Source organism: Narcine bancroftii, chromosome 1 (genome assembly GCF_036971445.1).
Source record: "Narcine bancroftii isolate sNarBan1 chromosome 1, sNarBan1.hap1, whole genome shotgun sequence".
Lineage (NCBI taxonomy): Eukaryota > Metazoa > Chordata > Chondrichthyes > Torpediniformes > Narcinidae > Narcine > Narcine bancroftii.
The window spans coordinates 159,193,897-159,214,274 of record NC_091469.1 but is presented as its reverse complement, the minus strand read 5'-3'; the positions used below and the strand labels follow the sequence as shown (position 1 = coordinate 159,214,274).

The 20,378-nt window shown below is 40.6% G+C and overlaps 1 protein-coding gene across 5 annotated transcripts in view; it reads right to left on the bottom strand.

The window, feature by feature from the left end:
* The window catches only part of LOC138765529 (zinc finger protein 131-like), a 54,459-nt gene extending 34,561 nt beyond the window's left edge, over nucleotides 1-19,898 (bottom strand). For 3 of the 5 annotated variants that reach the window (XM_069942589.1, XM_069942562.1, XM_069942582.1), the window contains exons 1-2: nucleotides 19,370-19,665; nucleotides 7,684-7,819 (exon numbers count right to left, since the gene is read on the bottom strand). In XM_069942589.1, coding sequence (XP_069798690.1) covers nucleotides 7,684-7,819; nucleotides 19,370-19,432 — 199 coding nt within the window. In that variant the 5' untranslated portion in view covers nucleotides 19,433-19,665. The other 2 variants (XM_069942575.1, XM_069942568.1) reach the window with 2 other exon arrangements.
* Nucleotides 19,899-20,378: the final 480 nt, after the last annotated feature.

Below are 20,378 nucleotides of genomic sequence, written 5' to 3'. Positions count from 1 at the left end.
AAGAAAACAGAAATGGAAAAGGAAGAAAGGTAATGATGGAAAAACGGAAAGGGAAGATAAACAAAGTATAAAATGGCTACGTTGAACTATATGACATTAAATATTAATGGAATACATAACCAAATTAAAAGGAAGAAACTACTAAATTTACTGAAAAAAGAAAAAATTGATATAGCATTTGTCCAAGAAACACACTTAACAAAATTGGAGCACAAGAAATTAAAGAGAGATTGGGTAGGACATGTAACAGCAGCATCGTATAATTCAAAAGCAAGAGGAGTGGCTATATTAATTAGTAAAAATGTGCCATTTAAAATAGAAGAGGAAATAATAGATCCAGCAGGGAGATATGTTATGATAAAATGTCAGATATATTCGGAGTTTTGGAATCTACTTAATGTATATTCACCTAACGAAGAAGATCAAAAGTTTATGCAAGATATCTTTTTGAAGGTAGCTAATACGCAAGGGAACATACTAATAGGAGGGGATTTCAACCTGAATTTGGATTCAAATATGGATAAAACTGGGAAAAAAATTAACAGAAAGAACAAAGTATGCAAATTTATAATTAAATCAATGCAAGAAATGCAACTTTTGGATATATGGAGGAAACAAAACCCAAAAGAAAAGGAATATTCATATTACTCGGGTAGACATAAAACATACTCAAGAATAGACCTATTTTTGTTATCAGCTCGTATGCAAGATAGAGTAAGAAAAACAGAATATAAAGCTAGAATACTATCGGACCATTCACCCTTAATATTGACAGTAAAGCTAGAGGACATCCCTCCAAGAATGTATAGATGGAGATTAAACCCGATGCTACTTAAAAGGCAGGATTTTAGAGAATTTATTGAAAAACAATTAAAAATGTATTTTGAAATAAATACGGAATCAGTGGAAGATAAGTTTATACTATGGGATGCAATGAAAGCATTCATTAGAGGGCAAATAATAAGTTATGTAACCAAGATGAAGAAGGACTATAATCAGGAAACAGAGCAGTTGGAAAGGGAAATAGTAAATATAGAAAAAAAATTAGCAATGAAGGAAGATACAACTAAAAGAAGAGAATTGGCGGATAAAAAAATAAAACATGAAACATTACAAACATATAAGGTAGAGAAGAATATAATGAAGACAAAACAGAAATATTATGAACTGGGTGAAAAAACGCACAAAATCCTAGCATGGCAGCTTAAGACAGAACAAGCTAAGAAAATGGTATTGGCATCAAAGAAAAAAGACAAACAAATTACATATAATCCAAAAGAAATTAAGGAAAACTTTAGAGATTTCTATGAACAATTATACCGAACTGAAAACGAAGGGAAAATAGATGAATTTTTGACTAAAATTGAACTACCAAAACGACAAATAGAGGAACAAAATAAATTAACAGAACCATTTGGAACAGTAGAAATACAAGAGATAATAAAAAAATTACCAAATAATAAGACACCAGGAGAGGATGGATTTCCAATAGAATTCTACAAAACATTTAAAGACTTATTAATTCCGCCCCTCCTGGATGTAATCAACCAGATTGATGAAACACAAAGCTTACCAGATTCATGTAAAACAGCAATAATTACAATAATACTAAAACAAGGGAAAGATCCACTCTCACCAGCGTCATATTGACCAATATCTTTGCTAAACACAGATTATAAGATAATAGCTAAACTATTAGCAAACAGATTAGCAGAACAGGTACCGAAAATGGTAAATTTAGACCAAACTGGATTTATCAAAAAAAGACGCACAACAGACAATATTTGTAAATTTATTAACTTAATTCATGCAGTAGTAGGAAATAAAGCACCTGCAGTAGCAGTTGCTTTAGACGCAGAGAAGGCCTTCGACAGAGTAGAATGGAATTATTTGTTCAAAGTATTGCAAAAATTCAGTTTACCGGAGAAGTATATTAATTGGATTAAAGCATTATATAAGGGACCGTTAGCGAAAGTGACAGTAAATGGACATGTATCAAAGCAATTTAACTTAAGCAGGTCAACGCGGCAGGGATGCCCACTATCACCTTTATTGTTTGCGTTAGCTATAGAACCACTAGCAGAATTGATAAGAATAGATAATAATATAAAAGGAATAAAAACAAAAGACAAGGAATATAAAATCAGTCTATTTGCGGATGATGTTATAGTGTACTTAACAGAACCAGAACTATCAATAAAAGAATTATATAAGAAATTGAAGGAATATGGAGAAGTGTCGGGTTACAAGATAAAAGTAAATAATAGTGAAGCAATGCCTATGAATAATGCGGATTTCTCAAAATTTAAGAAGGAATCTCCATTTAGATGGCAAATGCAGGCAATAAGATACCTAGGTGTACAAATAAACAAAAATCTCGGCCAATTATATAAACTCAATTATTATCCACTAATGAAAAAATTACAAGACGATTCCTGTAATTTACCACTAACACTAATAGGAAAGATAAACTGTATTAAAATGAACATTTTTCGAAGGATATTATACTTATTTCAGGCATTGCCAATACAACTGACAGAAAAATTCTTCAAAGAGTTAAAGAAAATAATAAGGAAATTTTTATGGAGAGGGGGGAAACTGAGGATAGCACTAGATAAATTAACAGAATGGTATAAACAAGGAGGCTTACAATTGCCAAACTTTAAAAATTATTATAGAGCCGCACAATTAAGATACCTATCAGATTTTTATCGAACAAGGGAAAAACCAGACTGGACGAGATTAGAATTAGATAAAATAGGGGAAAAGATACCTGAACATATATTATATAAATGGGATGAAAAATTGGTACAACATAGAACTTCTCCAGTATTACATCATCTCCTCAATATTTGGAAGAAGATTCATGTAGAAAGAAATAAAACAAATTATCAATTACCAAAAATAAAATTGACGCAAAATAAGTTACTCCCTTTTACAATAGATAACCTTTCCTTTAGAGAATGGGAAAAAAAAGGGATTAAAAGAATAGAAAATTGTTTTTCAGGAAGTAGATTCTTATCCTTTGAACAAATGAGAGATAAGTACAATATAACTGGAGATACAGCGCTGGCATATTACCAACTGAGATCCTACTTGAAGGATAAATTAGGAAGCAATTTGAGTTTGCCAGAGGGAAGTAACCTTGAATATGTGATTACAGATACAATGTTAATCAAAAGATTTATAACAAATATGTATATTAAACTGCAAGAAAAGGAGAATGAGGAAACAAATGCTAAAACTAAACAAAAATGGGAACAAGATTTAAATATAAAGATAAAAAAGGAAACATGGGAGAAATTATGTTCTGGAACGATGAGAAATACAATAAATACGAGGCTACGTATGATACAATATAATTGGTTACACAGACTATACATTACACCGCAAAAGTTAAATAAATGGGACCCAACAGTATCTGATAGATGTTTTCGATGTAAAAAAGAAATGGGAACAACAATTCATGCAATCTGGACATGTGAGAGAGTAGAAAAATTTTGGGAAGATCTCAATCAGATATTAAATAAAATAACAGAAAACAATATACCAAAGAATCCAGAGATCTTTCTCCTAAGTAACATAAAAAACAAAGAATTTGGAATTGATTTGGAGGATGCACAAAAAATATTTGTTAAGATAGCTCTAGCCGTAGCAAAAAAATGTATTATGTCAACCTGGAAATTGGAAGATAATTTGAAAATACAACAATGGTATATAGAAATGAATAAATGTATTCCATTAGAAAAAATAACATATAGTTTAAGAAATAATATTGAAATATTCGAACAAATATGGGAGCCTTACATTAAATACAATAGCGAAAACCTACCGGGGACAAACATTACCTAAGTTGATGGAAGGAGAAGGAAAGAAAAGAATGGACTCAGTAGAATTTCTGGTGTATTTTTGTTGAATGACAACATTGTCTGACTGGTTTAATGTAACCTAGATTGTATACCTAAAATGGATGGGGGGGGGTGGGGGGGTGGCTTGGGAGGAGGGAGGGGGGGGAGAAAAAGTCACTGTATATGTGTGAAAAAGAAAAAGTGTGTATCATGGCTAATGTGATTTATGGTGTGAAAAATAAAAAATTTAAAAAATTTTTTAAAAATGGCCAGTCAACATTTAGTTCAGGACTCTTTATCAAATGCATTAAAAAGGTTTTAACTTGATAATAGTGAAAAAGGGTATTATTTCGAACATTATATTTTTCTTTCATTTGTTGAAAAGAAATAAAATAACCTGCTTCAAAATAATCTTCTGTTGTTTTTATCCACATTTGATTTCATATCTTTAAAAATTGATTATTAACAGTAATAGGAAAAAGTTTATTTTAATATTAAGGTGTTTTAGGCAAAATCTTACCTTTCCCTATTTTATTCCATAATTCAATTAAATGTTTCAGTATAGGTGGGTCCTTATTACCAATTAATAATCTGGTGTTCCATTCATAAATAAATTCTTGTGTAGACTTTTCATCTATTTTTGTTAATTCTATCTTAGCCCACATTAAAGATTTATCTAAGTCAGACATTCCATTAATAAATTTTAACTATTTTTATAATTTTGAAAATGTGGAAGTTGTAAACCTCCTAATTCAAATTTTCAAGTTAACTTCTCCAAACATACTCTTACCATTTTCCCTTTGCATAAAAATTTCCTATTATTAAATTTAAATCCTTTTTAAAAATTTGAGGAATATTACAAGGAATAGATTGAAAAGGATAATGGATCCTTGGAAAAATATTCATTTTAATACAATTCACTCTACCTATTAAAGTTATAGGTAAATCATTCCATCTATTCAAATTCTCTAATTTTATTAAATAATGGTAAATAATTCAACTTGTATAAATTATCCAAATTTTTATCAGTTTTAATACTGAAATATTTAATTCCATTATCAGACCACCTAAATTGAACAATCATTTTACATTGACTATAATCGCCCTCAACCAAAGGCATAATTTCACTTTTATCCCAATTAATTTTATAACCTGATATTTCACCATATTCATTTAATCTCATATACAATGAACGCAAACAATTTTAAGGGTCTGTTATATAAATCAAATCATCATTAGCAAATAAATTAATCTTAAATTCATCAGAATTAACTTTAATTCCTTTAGTATTAATATCTTTTTCTCATTAATTGTGCTAAATGTTCAATTGCTAAAACAAATAAAGCTGGGGACAAAGGACATCCTTGTCTAGTTGATGGAAAGGCAGGAGATATTTGTCCATTTGTCACCACTTTAGTGGAAGGATCTTTCTATAAAAAATCCAACTAATAAACACAGATCCAAATCCAAATTTTTCTAACACCTTAATTAAAAAATTCCATTCTAATCTATCAAACGCCCTTTCAGCATCTAATGATAAAACCATTGCTAAATCAGATTTTTTTATGAGAAATATGAATTAAACTAATGAACTTAGCAACATTATCTGCAGAATACCATTTTTTAATAAATCCAGATTGATCTAAATGAATTAAATTTGATAAATTAGGCCAACATTTAAGATTACCTTGACAGTCTAAAGTAGAAATTTTGCTTACTAAAGAAGGTATAAATAAATTTATTTCAGAAATGTATAAATTACTTCAAAGGAAAATGTCCAAATCAGATATTCATATATCAAGATTAAAGTGGGAAAATGATTTAGGTAGACCAATAGATCAAGATGATTGGAGAATGTTATGTAAAGATAATATGATGAAAATTATTGATGTAAGATTTAAATTATATTTAACATCTCAAAAATTAAAAAAAGATTTAGTTTAGTATCCTCAGTTATGTTTTAAAGAAATAGGATGCTTTTTTTCATTCAACTTGGCAGTCTACTAAGGTTAAGCCGTTTTGGATACAAATTAAAGTATTTTTGGAGAAATTATTAAAGATTAAACTTCCTTTGGATCCAATCTTATTTTTGTTGGGAAACCTTAAAAAGTTTAGTTTAAAATTATGGTTAACTATGTATCAAATTGAATTTTTACGATTGGCTTTGGCTTTTTCAAGGAAATGTATTGCTATTACTTGGAAGTTGGATATGAATTTGGGGATGCAGAGATGGCATATCAAAATGAGAACTTGTATTCCTCTTGAGAAAATAACATAGTTTATGTAATAAATACCACTTTTTTAAAAATATGGAGCCCATATCTACAACATGTTGGTTTGAAAATTTAAACTCTCAATAGTTCATGCTGGTGGTGGTTGATTTGAATTTATATACCTGTTTGAAAATCTCCTTTTCTTCTTTCTTTCTTAGGGGTACTTGGGAGGGAGGGGGGTGGTGGGGAGGGATTAGGTTTATAGATCACATGTATTTTCTTATATATATATATATATATATATATATATATATAATTCATTATTAATTGAAATGTATTGTGGTTTTAAAATTTTCAATAAAATATTCAAAAAGAAATACTCAAATGCATGGTGGAGTGGGGAGGGGGTGGGGAGTGGTTGGGAGTGGGACAGACCAGTAGAACACTGGACAAATGAAGGTGGAAGAAGTGGATTCAGGTAGGGGAATTAAAAGAGCTAGCAATTGGGAGTTTCAGCTCTCGCACAAGAGCAGAGCACAGGTGCTTGACCAAGTGTTTGCCATCCATCTCAATTCCACTCCTCATACCTATACAAATTGGTCTCTCTTCGGCCTCACCCATTTCCAGGGCTTGAAGAGCAACATCTCTATCCCTGAAGAAGGGCTCAGGGTCAAAACATCAACTGCCTATTACCTTCTGTGGATGCTGCCTGACCTGCTGAGCTCTTCCAGCACGTCTGTGTTTTGAACAGCACCTCATATCACTCCCTGGATAGCCTCCAACCCAGAGGAATGATGTTGACAATTCCAGTTTTCCACGTTTTCCATCTTTCTTTTACCTGTTCCCATTCTTCCAGTACTGCTTTTCACTCACACCTTTCCAACATCCACCCCAGTGGTCTTCACCAACCCCCCTCACCCCTTTGCCTGTCTCCCCACTTCCATCTTCATCTGTCTAACACCCTATGACTGTATGACCTGTAAAAGTTGATACCATGTACAAGTCGACCCCCTATTTTTGGCCAAAAAAATCTGGCATTTTCCATATATCTAGTGTAAAAACCTGCTCGCAGGCTGGAGCTACCAATGCCTTGATTGTGAACTCATGGCTCAGCCTCGCCCGTCCATCCATCGGAGCTCACGACACCTTGATCACGGACTTCCTACCTGGTCCCAGCCACCCGCCCATCGGAGCTCCCAACTTGTTTAACGCAGACCCTTGCCTCAGCGCCGGCCGGCCACCCGCCCATCTGCGCTCCCAATGCCTTTAACGCGGACTTCCCTCCTGGTCCCAGCCGCCTGCCCTCGGAGTTGCCGAGGCCTTCAATGGTAAAAAGTAGTATCCACGTGATAGTCGACCCCATAGATTTGACGTCAAAAAAATGGACCTTAACATGAGTTTATACCCTTGCTAGCCCTTCCTTTTTATATTTGCTATCTCCCCTTCCACTTTCTTCCCATTGACAAGGTCTCCACCCAAAACAATGACCATCCATTTAGAATGCTCAAGATTCGAGCATTCTCCAGAACAATGGTGTTTTGCTGTTTTACAGTGCAAGTAACATTTCCCCATCAGGACGGAGTCCACCCAAACCGCATGCACAGAGCAATTGGAATACTGACCGTCCACAATGAGGGTGATGTCTGTGAACTGCTCCTGCTGCCGCTGCTCATTCAGTCGGTCCAGTACGACCTTGTAGTGGCTTGGTACCTCGTGAACAGTGTCCATCAACACCTCTTCTGTTTCCATGTCAGGAAACTGGGAAACAAAGCACACAGGCCCATGTTGAAATAAATTGCATGATGGGAGGTTTTCCTACAAATGTTGCTTGAGTGTCTGTCCACTTTTAAGTGTCGTGCACGGTCTCCATCCATTTAATTATTCTAATGGTTGTAGAAGTTTATTTATAACGAGGACAGAGGAAGCAGCCATTCTTAACCTTTTTATAGTTATTTCCCCTGCCCCCCCCCCCCCACCCCCGCTCAAAGTTTACATGTTAAATTAATCTTACTTAGAACACAGCAGAAGCAGATTCTGGCCATTTAAATTTTATTTACACCACAGTACCGAGTATACCCCATTTTTCAAAACTAGTGCATCCTTAAATGCAAATTCCCATTCAAGTCCTTTCGTAAAAGCAAACACGGCTTTCTTCGCAAAAGTGAATTTTCATAATTCGAGTACAGGTATTCCCTAACTTATCACCTATGCGACTTATCTGTACATGTTACTGTTGTATTTTTTAAAATAAAGAAAAAAATATATAAATGTCACATTTATGGGTGAAAGTTGGGCCTATCTGTGGAAAATAAAACCTTTTGTGAGACCTGACTGGCGGTCAACCTCTCGCAAGAGCCAGTCTTGGTAGCAGCCATGTTGAATTTGATGAACTATAACATGGATACAGTGCAATTCCAACATCCGTCCATTCCAAGATGCAACCGGTTGGCCAGAATGGAACACAGACATAAGTTGAGGAATATCGTGCCGCTCAGTTACACCCAAATGAGCCTAAATCCTTGGTGGGAGGGTGGGAAGAAACAGGAACACGGAGTGGAAACCCATGCAGTCACAGGGAGTACGTACATACTCCTTACACACTACACCAGATTCAAACCCCGATCGCTGGTACAGTAATAGTATTCCGCTAATGCTGTGCTAACCATGCCACACCCTACCCTGTGAAATACTGAAGTTTACTTCTGTACTTCTAACGAAAATATTAAAAAACCCAAATATTTCTGTTACGTGAGGGGAAAAGAAATATCTGAAGGGCCCTCATTGAGAATGGCTGGTTTAAAGCATCAGACCTGACTCACGGACAAGGTCCAACATGGTGCAAACGCTGAGAAAGGACAAGGGATCTCCCTGCACTCTTCAACCTTAACTTTGTTTGCAACAACCTGCCCACAGGCTGGAGCTACCAATGCCTTGATCGCGAACTCATGCCTCAGCCTCGGCCGTCCACCCATCAGAGCTCCCGACACCTTGACCACGGACTTCCTACCTGGTCCCAGCTACCCGCCCATTGGAGCTCCCAACTTGTTTCATGCAGACCCTCGCCTCAGCGCCGGACGACCAACAAGGTGAATATTTATTTATCTATCCTTTTATTTTTCATGGCATGTGGTAATTTGATTCATACAGAACATTCGGAGTTGGTGTGATCTGAAGCAAGCAAGTTTTTCAGTGCACCTGCATACGACATGGAAATATATGTGCACTGGACAATAAATTCTCATCCTCCCACCCTGCAGTGTCCACCATGTACCATTGCAGGCTCCAACCCTGCAACTTGTGCCTTTATCTGATTTTCAAACTCTAGGCGGGGTGGATGAAGATCATGACCAGCATTTATTACCCCTCCATGATCATCGTGGGGAAGGAGGGGTGTACCGCATTCGTGGACCACTGAGAATACAAGTTGGAGCATAGCGACCAAAATTGTATGGCAGAGGACATTCCATGGTGTGTTTCAGCGAGGTTAAAGCTGATTATGAAGTACAACAACAACTCCCTATCTGGCAAAGACAGTGAAACTATTACCGTACACACCGTCGTATCGGATGGTGCACAAAATTTCACTTTAAGTCTGTTCATCCTACACAGCCTTTCTACTTTCCTGGTAACCTCCTCGAAAAACTCTCTAAGGTTGGTTAAACACGACCAACCATGCTCAATGCCACGTCGACTATCCCTAATCAGTTTCTGACTATCTAGATAAATTTACCCCCCACTGATGTCAGGCTCACCACCCTATAATTTCCAGCGTTACCTTTGGAGCCTTTTTTAAGCAGTGGAACAACGTGAGCTTCCCTCTAATCCTCCAGCGCCTCACCTGTGGCTAAGGACATTTTATATATTTCTGCCAGAGCCCCTGCAATTTCTGCAGTAGCCTTCCTCAACGTCCAAGGGAATATTTTGTCAGGGCCTGAGAATTTATCCACCCTTATTTGTTTTAAGACAACAAGCGCCTTCTCCTCTTTAATCTGTTTCGGTTCCATGACCTCACTGCTTGTTTTCCTTACTTCCCACGACTCTGTGCTTATTTCCTGAGTAAATACTGATGCAAAAAATTATTAAGATCTCCCCCATCTTATGAAGCTCCACACATAGACGACCACTCTGATCTTCTAGGGGACCAATTTTGCCCCTGACTATCCTTTTACTCTTAATATACTTGTGGAAACCCTTCGGGTTTAACTTCACATTATCTGCCAAAGCAATCTCATGTCTTCTTTTTGCCTTCCTGATTTCCTTCTTAAGTATTTTCTCTACTCTTCTTGAGTCCCAATCGCTCCTTGTTGCCTGTACCTGCTCTACACCTCTTGCTTCCTATTTACCAGATTGTTAATATTCCTTGAAAACCAAGGTTCCCTAGGCCTGTTAACTTTATCTTTAATTCTGACAGGAACGTGCGAGCTCTGCGCTCTCAAAATTTCGCCTTTGAAGGCCTTCCACTTACTGAACACATCCTTGACAGAAAACAACTTATCCCATCCACTCTTCCTAGATCTCTTCTCATTTCAACAAAATTGGCCTTTCTCCAATTTAGAATCTCAACTCGAGGGCCAGGCCTATCCTTATCCACAATTAACTTGAAACTAATAACATTATGTATGGTTTTCAGTTTTTGCCACTACACAGGGCAGTCTAAAAAGAAAAGTGCAGGAAATTTTAGTCAATTCCTACATCCCGATTTATCCTGCAGAACGTCTACAACTTTTCAGGGGAAGCCTGCAGTGTAAATTGTACCACAAAACTCACCTCATGTACTCAATGTCCAGCGGATGACGCAGGCCACGTGGCTTCATGTAAAAGCACCCCACTTCCCCAGCTGATCCAGATCCTTTTTAATGCCACACAGCCATCCTCATTGTCCACTATACTAGCATTGTTGGTGTCATCCACAAAATAACTTCTAGACTATCCTAATAAGAGGGTGGCACATTTGGCATAGTGGTTACCGCCTTTACAGCACCAGCGATCTGGACCAGGATTCGAATCTGATACTGTTTCTTCCTGTGTCGGCGTGAGTTTTCCTTGGGGGCTCCGGTTTCCTCCCACCATTCAAAATGTAACAGGGATGTAAGTTAATTGGGTGTAATTGGCCGGCACGAACTCATGGGCCAAAATGGCCTGTCTAATTTTTTTTTTAATTGTAAAAGTTCAAAGTTATTGTCGGAGGGTACTGCGTAGGTTTTCTCCGGGGGCTCCGGTTTCCTCCCACTGTTCAAAAACATACCAGGAATGTAGGTTAATAGGTTATAAATTGGGCGAACAAACCCCTTTCAGACAGCGTGGGATTTGAACCCCCAGTCCAAATCGCTGGTGCTGTAAAGGTGTTGTGTTAACTGCTACGCCAACCATGCCCCCCTCTAACTTGTACCCTCTAGTTTTAGACACCCCCACCCTGGGAAAGAGGCTGTGCCCCTTGTGATCTAGTGAGATTGATGGACTTCAGATGGGTAACTGGAGTCCGGGGCTACAGACCACCCACCATATCGCTGAATGGAGACGTGGCTAAATGGCCCCCTTTTGCCATCAATTACACCAACGGCTTACAATTTTTATGCAATTAATAATTCCAGGCCCCTCAAAGCAGAGTAACTGAAAACCAGATGATATCAAGGCTAAGGTGGATGTATTGGACAGGAGGTGGCGATATTGGCCAAAGGTAGTTTTTAGCAGCAGGTGAGAAGAGTAAAGAGCTGTAAAGAGTGCATCCAGGTCCAGGCTACCAAGGGTGGAGCGATCGATGTAGGTGGTGGTGGGCACAAGGGCAGGGAAACACGTGGGATAACTCTCCTGGTGGGATTGGGGACATTGTGTTTTTAACAAAAGAAATGGTCAAACTGGAAATGTGGAGTTAATCAGGAAAATCTGTACAGTAGTGATTGTCAACCTTTTTCTTTCCACTCACATCCCGCTTTAAGTAATCCCTCTGCAATCGGTGCTCTGTGATTAGTAAGGGATTTCTTAAGGTGGTGTGTGGGTGGGAAGGGAAGGTTTAAAACCACTATTTTAATTGTCCCTCATTGACTCGTTATGTGCACGGTTTCAGAACTCCAAAGGAAATTTGACAGTGACTATTTTTCTCAAGCCAAATATTTCAGTGACAATTAGGTCTTTCCACTCACTTTCCCTATACCCTTGGTGCTCTGTGATAAGTAAGGGATTGCTTAAGGTGGGATGTGAGTGGGAAGAAAAAGGTTGACAATCACTACTGTACAGATTTTCCTGATTAACTCCAACTTTCCAGTTTGACCATTTCTTTTGTTAAAAACACAATTGTTACTGAAATATTTGGCATGAGAAAAATTGTCATTGGCCCATTTCCTTTGGAGTTCTGAAACCCTGCACATAATGAGTCAATGAGGGATGATTAAAACAGTAGTTTTCAAAATTTTTCTTTCCATCCACATTTCACCTGAAGCAATCCCTTACTAATCAGAGAGCACCGATAGCATAGGGATTACTTAAAGTGGGATGTGAGTGGAAAGAAAAAGGTTGTGAACCACTGCTGTAGACGATGGGGTCATGTGCAATACCCAAATGTGCTGGAGAAATGGCATGGTTAGTGTAGAGGTTAGCACGACGCTGTTACTGTGCCAGAAACCCGGGTTCGAATCCCCCGCTGCCTGTGAGGACTTTGTACATTCGCCCCATATCTGCACGGATTTCTTCCGGGCGCTCCGGTTTCCTTTAAAAACAGCCAAGGTAATTTGGGTGGCACAGGCTCGTGGGCTGGAAGGGCCTGTTACCGAGCTGTACGACTAATTTTGAAGAAATTAAATGCGGCAGGTCATGCAGTGTCTATAGGAAGTAAAGGGTAACCAATTTTTCTAGTAAAAACACAAAGCTGGAGAAACTCAGCAGGTCAAACAATAAAGGTAAAAATACATAACCGACGTTTCGGGCTTGAGCCCTTCATCAAGGTTTTGAACAATGACAGCAGGCGTCCGAACAAAAGAATGGGTGGGGGGGAGGAGAGGGGTGATCACAAAGGCAGGAGGTGATAGATGGAGATGGGAGGGAAGGGACCGTAGCGATCAAGGGGAGGAGGGATGGCTAGGGGATGGGAGGGAGGAGAACTGGATAGGGTAAGGGGGGGGTGGGGAGGAAAGAGGAGAGCAGGTTAGTAGAAACCGGAGAAGTCGATGTGAATGCCAGCAGGCTGGAGAGTGCCCAGAAGGAGAATCAGGTGCTGCTCCTCCAAATTGTGGTCTCGGTGGAACAACGCAAAAGGCCAGTTTCAAGTCTGGGCCCTTCATCAAGGTATGAGCAGGGGTCTGAATAAAAAGGTGGAGGGAGGAGAGGAGGGAGGAAAGGGCAGATGTGAGACGTTGCCCTTCATGCAATTCTGCTCGCTCCATGTGGAGACTTTGAAAAAGGTACAGACAAAATTTGCAGAGTGTTGCCTGGTTCAAGGGGAATGGATTATGGCGAAAGATTGGAAAAATTTGGGTTGTTTTCTCTGGATCTCAGGAGGCTGAGGGACGACTTGATAAGAGGTTTATAAGATCATGAGATGCAAGGTTAGTGCGGCGATATTACAGCGCCAGTGACCTGGGTTTGAATGTGTATGTTCTCCGCATGTCGACATGGGTTTCCTCCCACCCTTCAAAAGCGTTTGGGGTTTGCAATCCAATTGGGATACTTGGGTGGGCAAGGGCTTGTGTTCCTGTTACCATCGTGTAAGTCTACCTTTAAAATTAAATTTAAATTGATAGGGTGCGCAATCAGAATCTTTTTCCCCTCCCAGGGTGAAAACGTCAAACACAAAAGGATAGGGTTTAAGGTGAGGGGGAGAAAGTTCCAGGGAGCATAGAAGAATAAGGGGAGATATCAATAAGATGGAAAGAGGGCAGAGAAGATTTACTAGGACATTGCCCGGACTTCAGGAAAGGGTAAACAGGTCAGGACTTTATTCCCTGGAGCGTAGAAGAATAAGGGGAGATTTAATAGAGGTATTTAAAATTATGAGGGGAACAGGCAGATTAAATGTAAATAGGCTTTTTCCTACTGGGGGTAGGTGAGATACAAACCAGAGGACATGGGGTAAGGGTGAAAGTGGAAAAGTCTAGGGGGAACTTCTTCACACAGAAAGTGGTGGGAGTGTGGAATGAACTGCCAGCTGAGGTGGTGAATGTGGGCTCAATTTTAACACTGAAGAAGAATTTGGAAAGATACATGGATGGGAGGGGTAATGGAGGGCTATGGACTAGTCAGTGAGACTAGGCAGAAAAATGGTTCAGCACAGACTAGAAGAGCCAAGGGGCCTGGTTCAGTGCTGTAATGTTCTATGATTCTATGTGGGGGCCTGATACTGGCTGCCAGGAATGGTGAACAGTTGTCATGCTGAAGAAGCTTCTGGATAAACCACAAGAAGGGCACATGCAAGCAGCAGAGGTTCAGTTTGATTTCGACATGGTGTTTGACTCAGACACGTGGATTGAAGGACCTGTTCTTGTGCTGCTCTGTTTTCAATGTTCTATGCTACTGAAGGAAACGGATGAATCATTTTTGGATGAAGAAACCGATCTGTGTTATTTGATTACAGCTGGACTGGAAAAGCAGAATGGCAAAGCACATTGTGCTACAGTTGGAAAAAGAAATAATATTGATGCAGGAACAGGAGTAAGAGATTTGCTATATTGCACAAGGTTGATTTGAGAATAAAATGTGACTCCCAATGACTTCAGCAGCTGAAAATAAATCAGTGGTTTCACCACCCACTCTGTGCATTTGCCAATAAAATGAGAGGCAGGAACAAGATGATCAACTTTGCAATAAATAAAAAAAGCTAACGTCCTTCAGTCATGGAATTAAACAGCATGGAACAGACCCTTCAGCCCAACTTGGCCATGCTAGCCAGGTTGGCATTCTGGGCTAAACCCATTTACCTACATTTGGTTCACATCCTCCCAAATGTTGCTTATCCAAATATCTAAATCTTTCTTATCCATATATCTACCCAAACATTGGTCCACATCATTCAGCATATTTTATCCTTTTGAACACTTCTACACCTTCCTCTGGCAGGTCATTCCAGATTCGAACCACCCCCTGAAGCAAACGTTGCCCCTCAGGCCCCTTTTACATCTCTCACCTTAAATTAAAAACGCAATGCTGGAGAAACTCAGCAGGGCAATAGGGCAACTTGGTCTCACCAAAGCCTTAAACAGTCTCACCATCATCCCCCTCCTATATTCTATGCTATGATTTATAAAGGCCAGCATACCAAAAGCCTTCTTCACCACCCTATCTACATGGGAATCCACCTTCGAGGAACGCTGAACCATTATTCCAAGATCCCTCTGTTCCTCTGCATTGCTCAATCCCCTCCCCTTCACTGCATGTGCCCTATTTTGGTTATTCCTCCCAAAAAGAAGCACCTCACACTTATCTACATTAAACTCCATCTGCCACCTTTCCAAACAGTCCAGATCCTTCTGTAGTCCATGAAAACCATCCTCACTATCCACAACTCCCCCTATTTTTGTATTATCTGCATATTAACTCACCCAATTTACCACCCGTCATCCAAATCATTAATATAAATGACGAACAACAAAAGACCTAACACCGATCCCTGAGGCACACCGCTCGTCACTGGCCTCCATCCTGACAGACAGTTGTCCACCATGACTCTCTGGTGCCTATCATTCAGCCACTGCTGAACCCATCTGACTATCTTTATATTAATCCCCAGAGACTGAACCTTCCTCACTAACCTTTCATGTGGAACCTTATCGAATGCCTTACTAAAATCCAAATAGACCACATCAACTGCTCGACCTTCATCAACCTTTCTGGTCACCTCTTCAAAAACTTCAACAAGATTCGTCAAACACAACTTTCCCATCACAAACCCATGTTGGGTGTCCCTGATCAATCCTTGCCTATCCAGATATTTATACATATTATTCCTAAGAATTCCTTCCATTAGTTTCCCCACCATCATTGTCAAACTTACTGGCCAATAATTGTTTGTCCTACACCTTGCGCCTTTTTTAACCAACGGAACCATTTTTGCAACCCGCCAATCCTGTGAAACTATACCCTCCTCCAGTGACCGTTGAAAAATCACTATCAGAGCCTCTGCTATTTCCTTCCTGACCTCTCTTAAGGTCCTGGAAAAAAATCCCATCAGGACCAGGAGACTTATCTACCTTTATACACCCCAGAGTTCAAATATCCCCTCTTTACTAATCCCTATCTTTTCCAAAACTCACCCTTTTGTCTCGCTTATCTTACACAATTCAATATCCCTTTCCCTCGTGAACACCGACGAGAAGAATTTATTCAATTTCCCCCATCTCATATGGTTCCTCAGACATTCCACCGCTCTAATTTTACAGTGGACTTACTCTATCCTTAACTTTCCTTTTGCTGTTCACATATCTGTGAAACCCTTCGGATTTGCTTTCACACTATTTGCTATAGCCCCCTCGTACCTTCTTTTTGCCTTTCTAATGTCCCTCTTGAGTTTCCTTCTACAATCTATGTATCGTTCAAACATCTCATCCATCCTTTGCTTCTTGTATTTAACGTAGGCCTCCCTCTTATCTCTCTAGAAAACCATGGCTCCCTTGAACATGTGGCCTTGCCTTTCTGTACTCTAAAAATCTCACTCTTGAATGCTCTCCAATTCTCCTCCTCAATCAACTGCTGTTCCACCCCCAAATTATCTATGCCTTTCATAATTTTATGCTTCTACAAGATCCCCTCTCATTCTTCTAAATTCCAGCGAGTACATCCCCAGATGACTCAATCTCTCCTCATAGGCTAACCCCCTCATCTCTGGAATTCACCAAGTGAACCTCTGCACCACCTCCCTCAAGAAAGAAGACCGATCTGCATACAGTTCTCTAGATGCAGCCACATCAGTTCCTTGTACAGTTCCAGCATAACCTCCCTGCTCTTAAATGTCATCCCTCTCACAATGAAGACCAACATTCCATTTGCCTACTTGATAACCTGCTGCACCTGCAAACCAACATTTTGTGATTCATGCACAAGCCCTCCCAGGTCCTTCTGCACGGCAACAAGCTGCAATCACTTGCCATTTAAATAATAACCTGATCTTCCCTTTTTCCTTCCAAAATGGATAACCTCACATTTGCCAACATTGGACTCCACCTGCCAGACCAATTTGTCCAACATAATCTCCGCTGCGTCTGCTTGATGGATCCATTTTGCTCCAGATGCCTCACTCTTCCTTCTTTAATGAGTTTGAGGCATTTCCCCAAAGAAAGATGTTAAACTAACTGGCCTGCAGTTCCCTGCCTTTTGCCTACATCAGTTTTTTGAACAGGAGAGTGGCAGCTGCCATCTTTAAACATACTGAGACCTGCCCAAAGTCCAGAGAATTTTGGTAAATTATCAACAAAGCCCTATATCTTCTGCCATTTCTTTAAGTACCCTGGGATGCTTTCCATCAGGACAAGTGGATTTATCCATATTTAGACCCTCAAGTTTTTTTGAGTACGTAGCTATTACATCCAGATCCTGACCTCCCATCACATCCATAACATATGTCTTTGGCACGTTCAACGTGTCCTCCACCGTGAACACCGACACAAAATAGTCATTCAAAGCCTCAGCCATTTCCTCATTAACCAATAGCAACTCCCTCTTCTCATCCTCCAAGGATCATTTTGGACTCCCTTTTTCACTTTATATAATAAAAACATTTTCTGCCCATTTTTATATTTTGTGATCCTCTTCTCTCTTTAAGACTCGCTTCGTGTTTCTTAAAGGTTTCTCAATCTTGTAGTTTCCCCACTGCTTCTGGCAACTTTGAATGCTCAGGTTTATAAACTGACTCCTTCCTTGATCTCCTTAGTTATCTAGGGCTGGCTGTCCCCACCCTTCCTCTTTTTGCTTTTAACTGGAATATACTTTGGTTGAGCAGCGTGAAAAATGTCTGAAAGTCCTGCATATAGCTGTTGTTCCCAGTCTACCCTGGCCAATCTCTCCATCATCCCTTTTGTAGCTCCCGCTGTTTAAGCGTCATACCAGGTATAGGAACCGGGACGCGATGGGGCGCTAAAGTGTTCCTGACAGTGTCGGAGGATCGGATCTGGAGCTCAGGCTGAGGAAGCGCTGAAGGCAAATCCACAGACACTCAGTGTCTCTGGGGAAGTGGGGGGGGGCTCTCCTTTGCTTCTCTTTTCTCTGGCTGTAAGAAGCGCTTCAGGCAATTTCTGCTGATGGCAAATCTGTCCGCCTTAAAGCCAACAAAAGGCAATTTTGTGGACTATGACATTATTTTTATAGCACGACAATAAATTGAATCTTGAATGGTTCCAGTCCGAACTATTGTACCCTCCATTTGTATAACTGGGAGAGAATGTAAATATAAAATGATACAAATGTCATTGAACACAAAATCTTGTATCACACAAGTAACCAGTCTAAAAATGTGCCTCATTTCTTTCACTTCATCATTCCCATTGATAAATTCTCTGGTCTACGTCCCATGGTTGGTGCCCTAATCCACCAATGGCAACCCCAAAAACACCAAGTGCAGAGGATCTGGAGAGTCTGCAGAGAGATATTGATAGGTTAAGTGAGTGGGCAAGGGTCTGGCAGGTGAAGTCCAATGTTGGCAAATGTGAGGTTATCCATTTTGGCAGGAAAAAGGGAGTATTGTGTTCAGTTTTGGTCTCCTTATCTGAGGAAGGACATCATTGCCATGGAGAGAGTGCAGAAGAGGTTGACCAGATTGATACCAGGGATGGCGGGAGTTGCATATGAAGAAAGGCTAGAACGACCGGGTTTGTACTCGCTGGAGTTGAGACGATTAGGAGGAGATTTAATAGAAACATTCAAAATTCTTAAGGGATTTGACAGGCTAGATGCTGAGCAAGTCTAGAACCAGGGGTCACAGTTTAAGGATAAAGGGGAAGTCCTTTAGGACTGAGGTGAGGAAGAATTTTTTCACTCAGAGGGTGGTGAATTTATGGAATTCTCTGCCACAGGAAGTGATGGAGGCTGGTTCCACGTCTATATTTAAGAGAGTTAGATTTAGTACTTGTGACTAAGGGGTATGGAGAGAGAGCTGGAACAGGGCACTGAGTGGATGATCAGCCATGATCAAAATGAATGGCGGTAAAGGCATGAAGGGCCAAATGGCCTCCTCCTACACCTATTTTCTATGCTTCTATGAATCAGTTCAATCAGCCAACAGTGCCAATCATCCTCCGAACTCACCAATGGCAATCCAAGCCCTTCCATCAATCAATGATGAATCAGCCAACTGCAGACAAGAGCCTGATGTCAATCATCCTCTTAACCCACCTTCGATCTCAAATCAACGAGCCAATAACGGACCAAGACTGCCCTCATTTGACCAGTAACCATTGGCTTCCGATCAGGAGGGCGGGGCTAACGCCACCGCGGCATCGGAAGGCCTACTTCTGGGGTTTCACCCGGGTCTGATAACCAGATGATTATCACGGAGAAACGTTTAGAGTAAACGCAGCCGACGCCGTTGTTCGACGTGAAAGGTTCTCCCTCGCCCATCCCCGGGTTGAGCAACCCCGGAGGGGAGGGCAATGCGGCGGGAATGTGCCGCGGTGGGGCTGGCGGCGCCTCATGGCGGCGGCGACACCCGTTACGTCATCATATCGCGCATTTCGCTCTCCCCTCGACGCCGGACCGCCGCCGCCGCCGCCATCATTTGCCTCGCCCGGTTGCGGGCTCCCAGGACCTGACCTGTTGCCGGGGCGCCCTCCGCTCTTTGCGTCTCCCCCGGCCGCCGCCGATCCCGTGTGACAAGGAGGAGGCCACGCTTTCCCGTCAGCCCCTGCGCGCGCCGCTGACCTTTCACCTCGGCCGCGGAGGAAGCGAGGGAGAGAGACAGAGAGACGCGGTTGGTCGTCATGGCAACACGGCCTAGTATTGATGGTAGAGACCCTAGAGCCTGAAGAGAAAGCCAAACCAAGGCAATGGTTGCTTATTGTCAGCAGCAATGGGAGAGGAGTTTGCAATGTGCAGCAGTTCTGGTTACCTGGCTGCAAGAAGGGAGTTGGAAAGGCTGTAGAAAAGATTCACAAGGATGCTTCGAGATTCCTGTCGTCCAGTGAACAAAGAGTTGCCATGAACATTGCCCGGCATCCCTAACGATAGAAGGGGAAGCAAAAGAGAGTCCCTTTACTGCTATGACATAGTTTCTTTCTTTGGCTTGGCTTCGCGGACGAAGATTTATGGAGGGGGTAAAAGTCCACGTCAGCTGCAGGCTCATTGGTGGCTGATGAGTCCGATGCGGGACAGGCAGATACGGTTGCAGCGGTTGTGAGGGAAAATT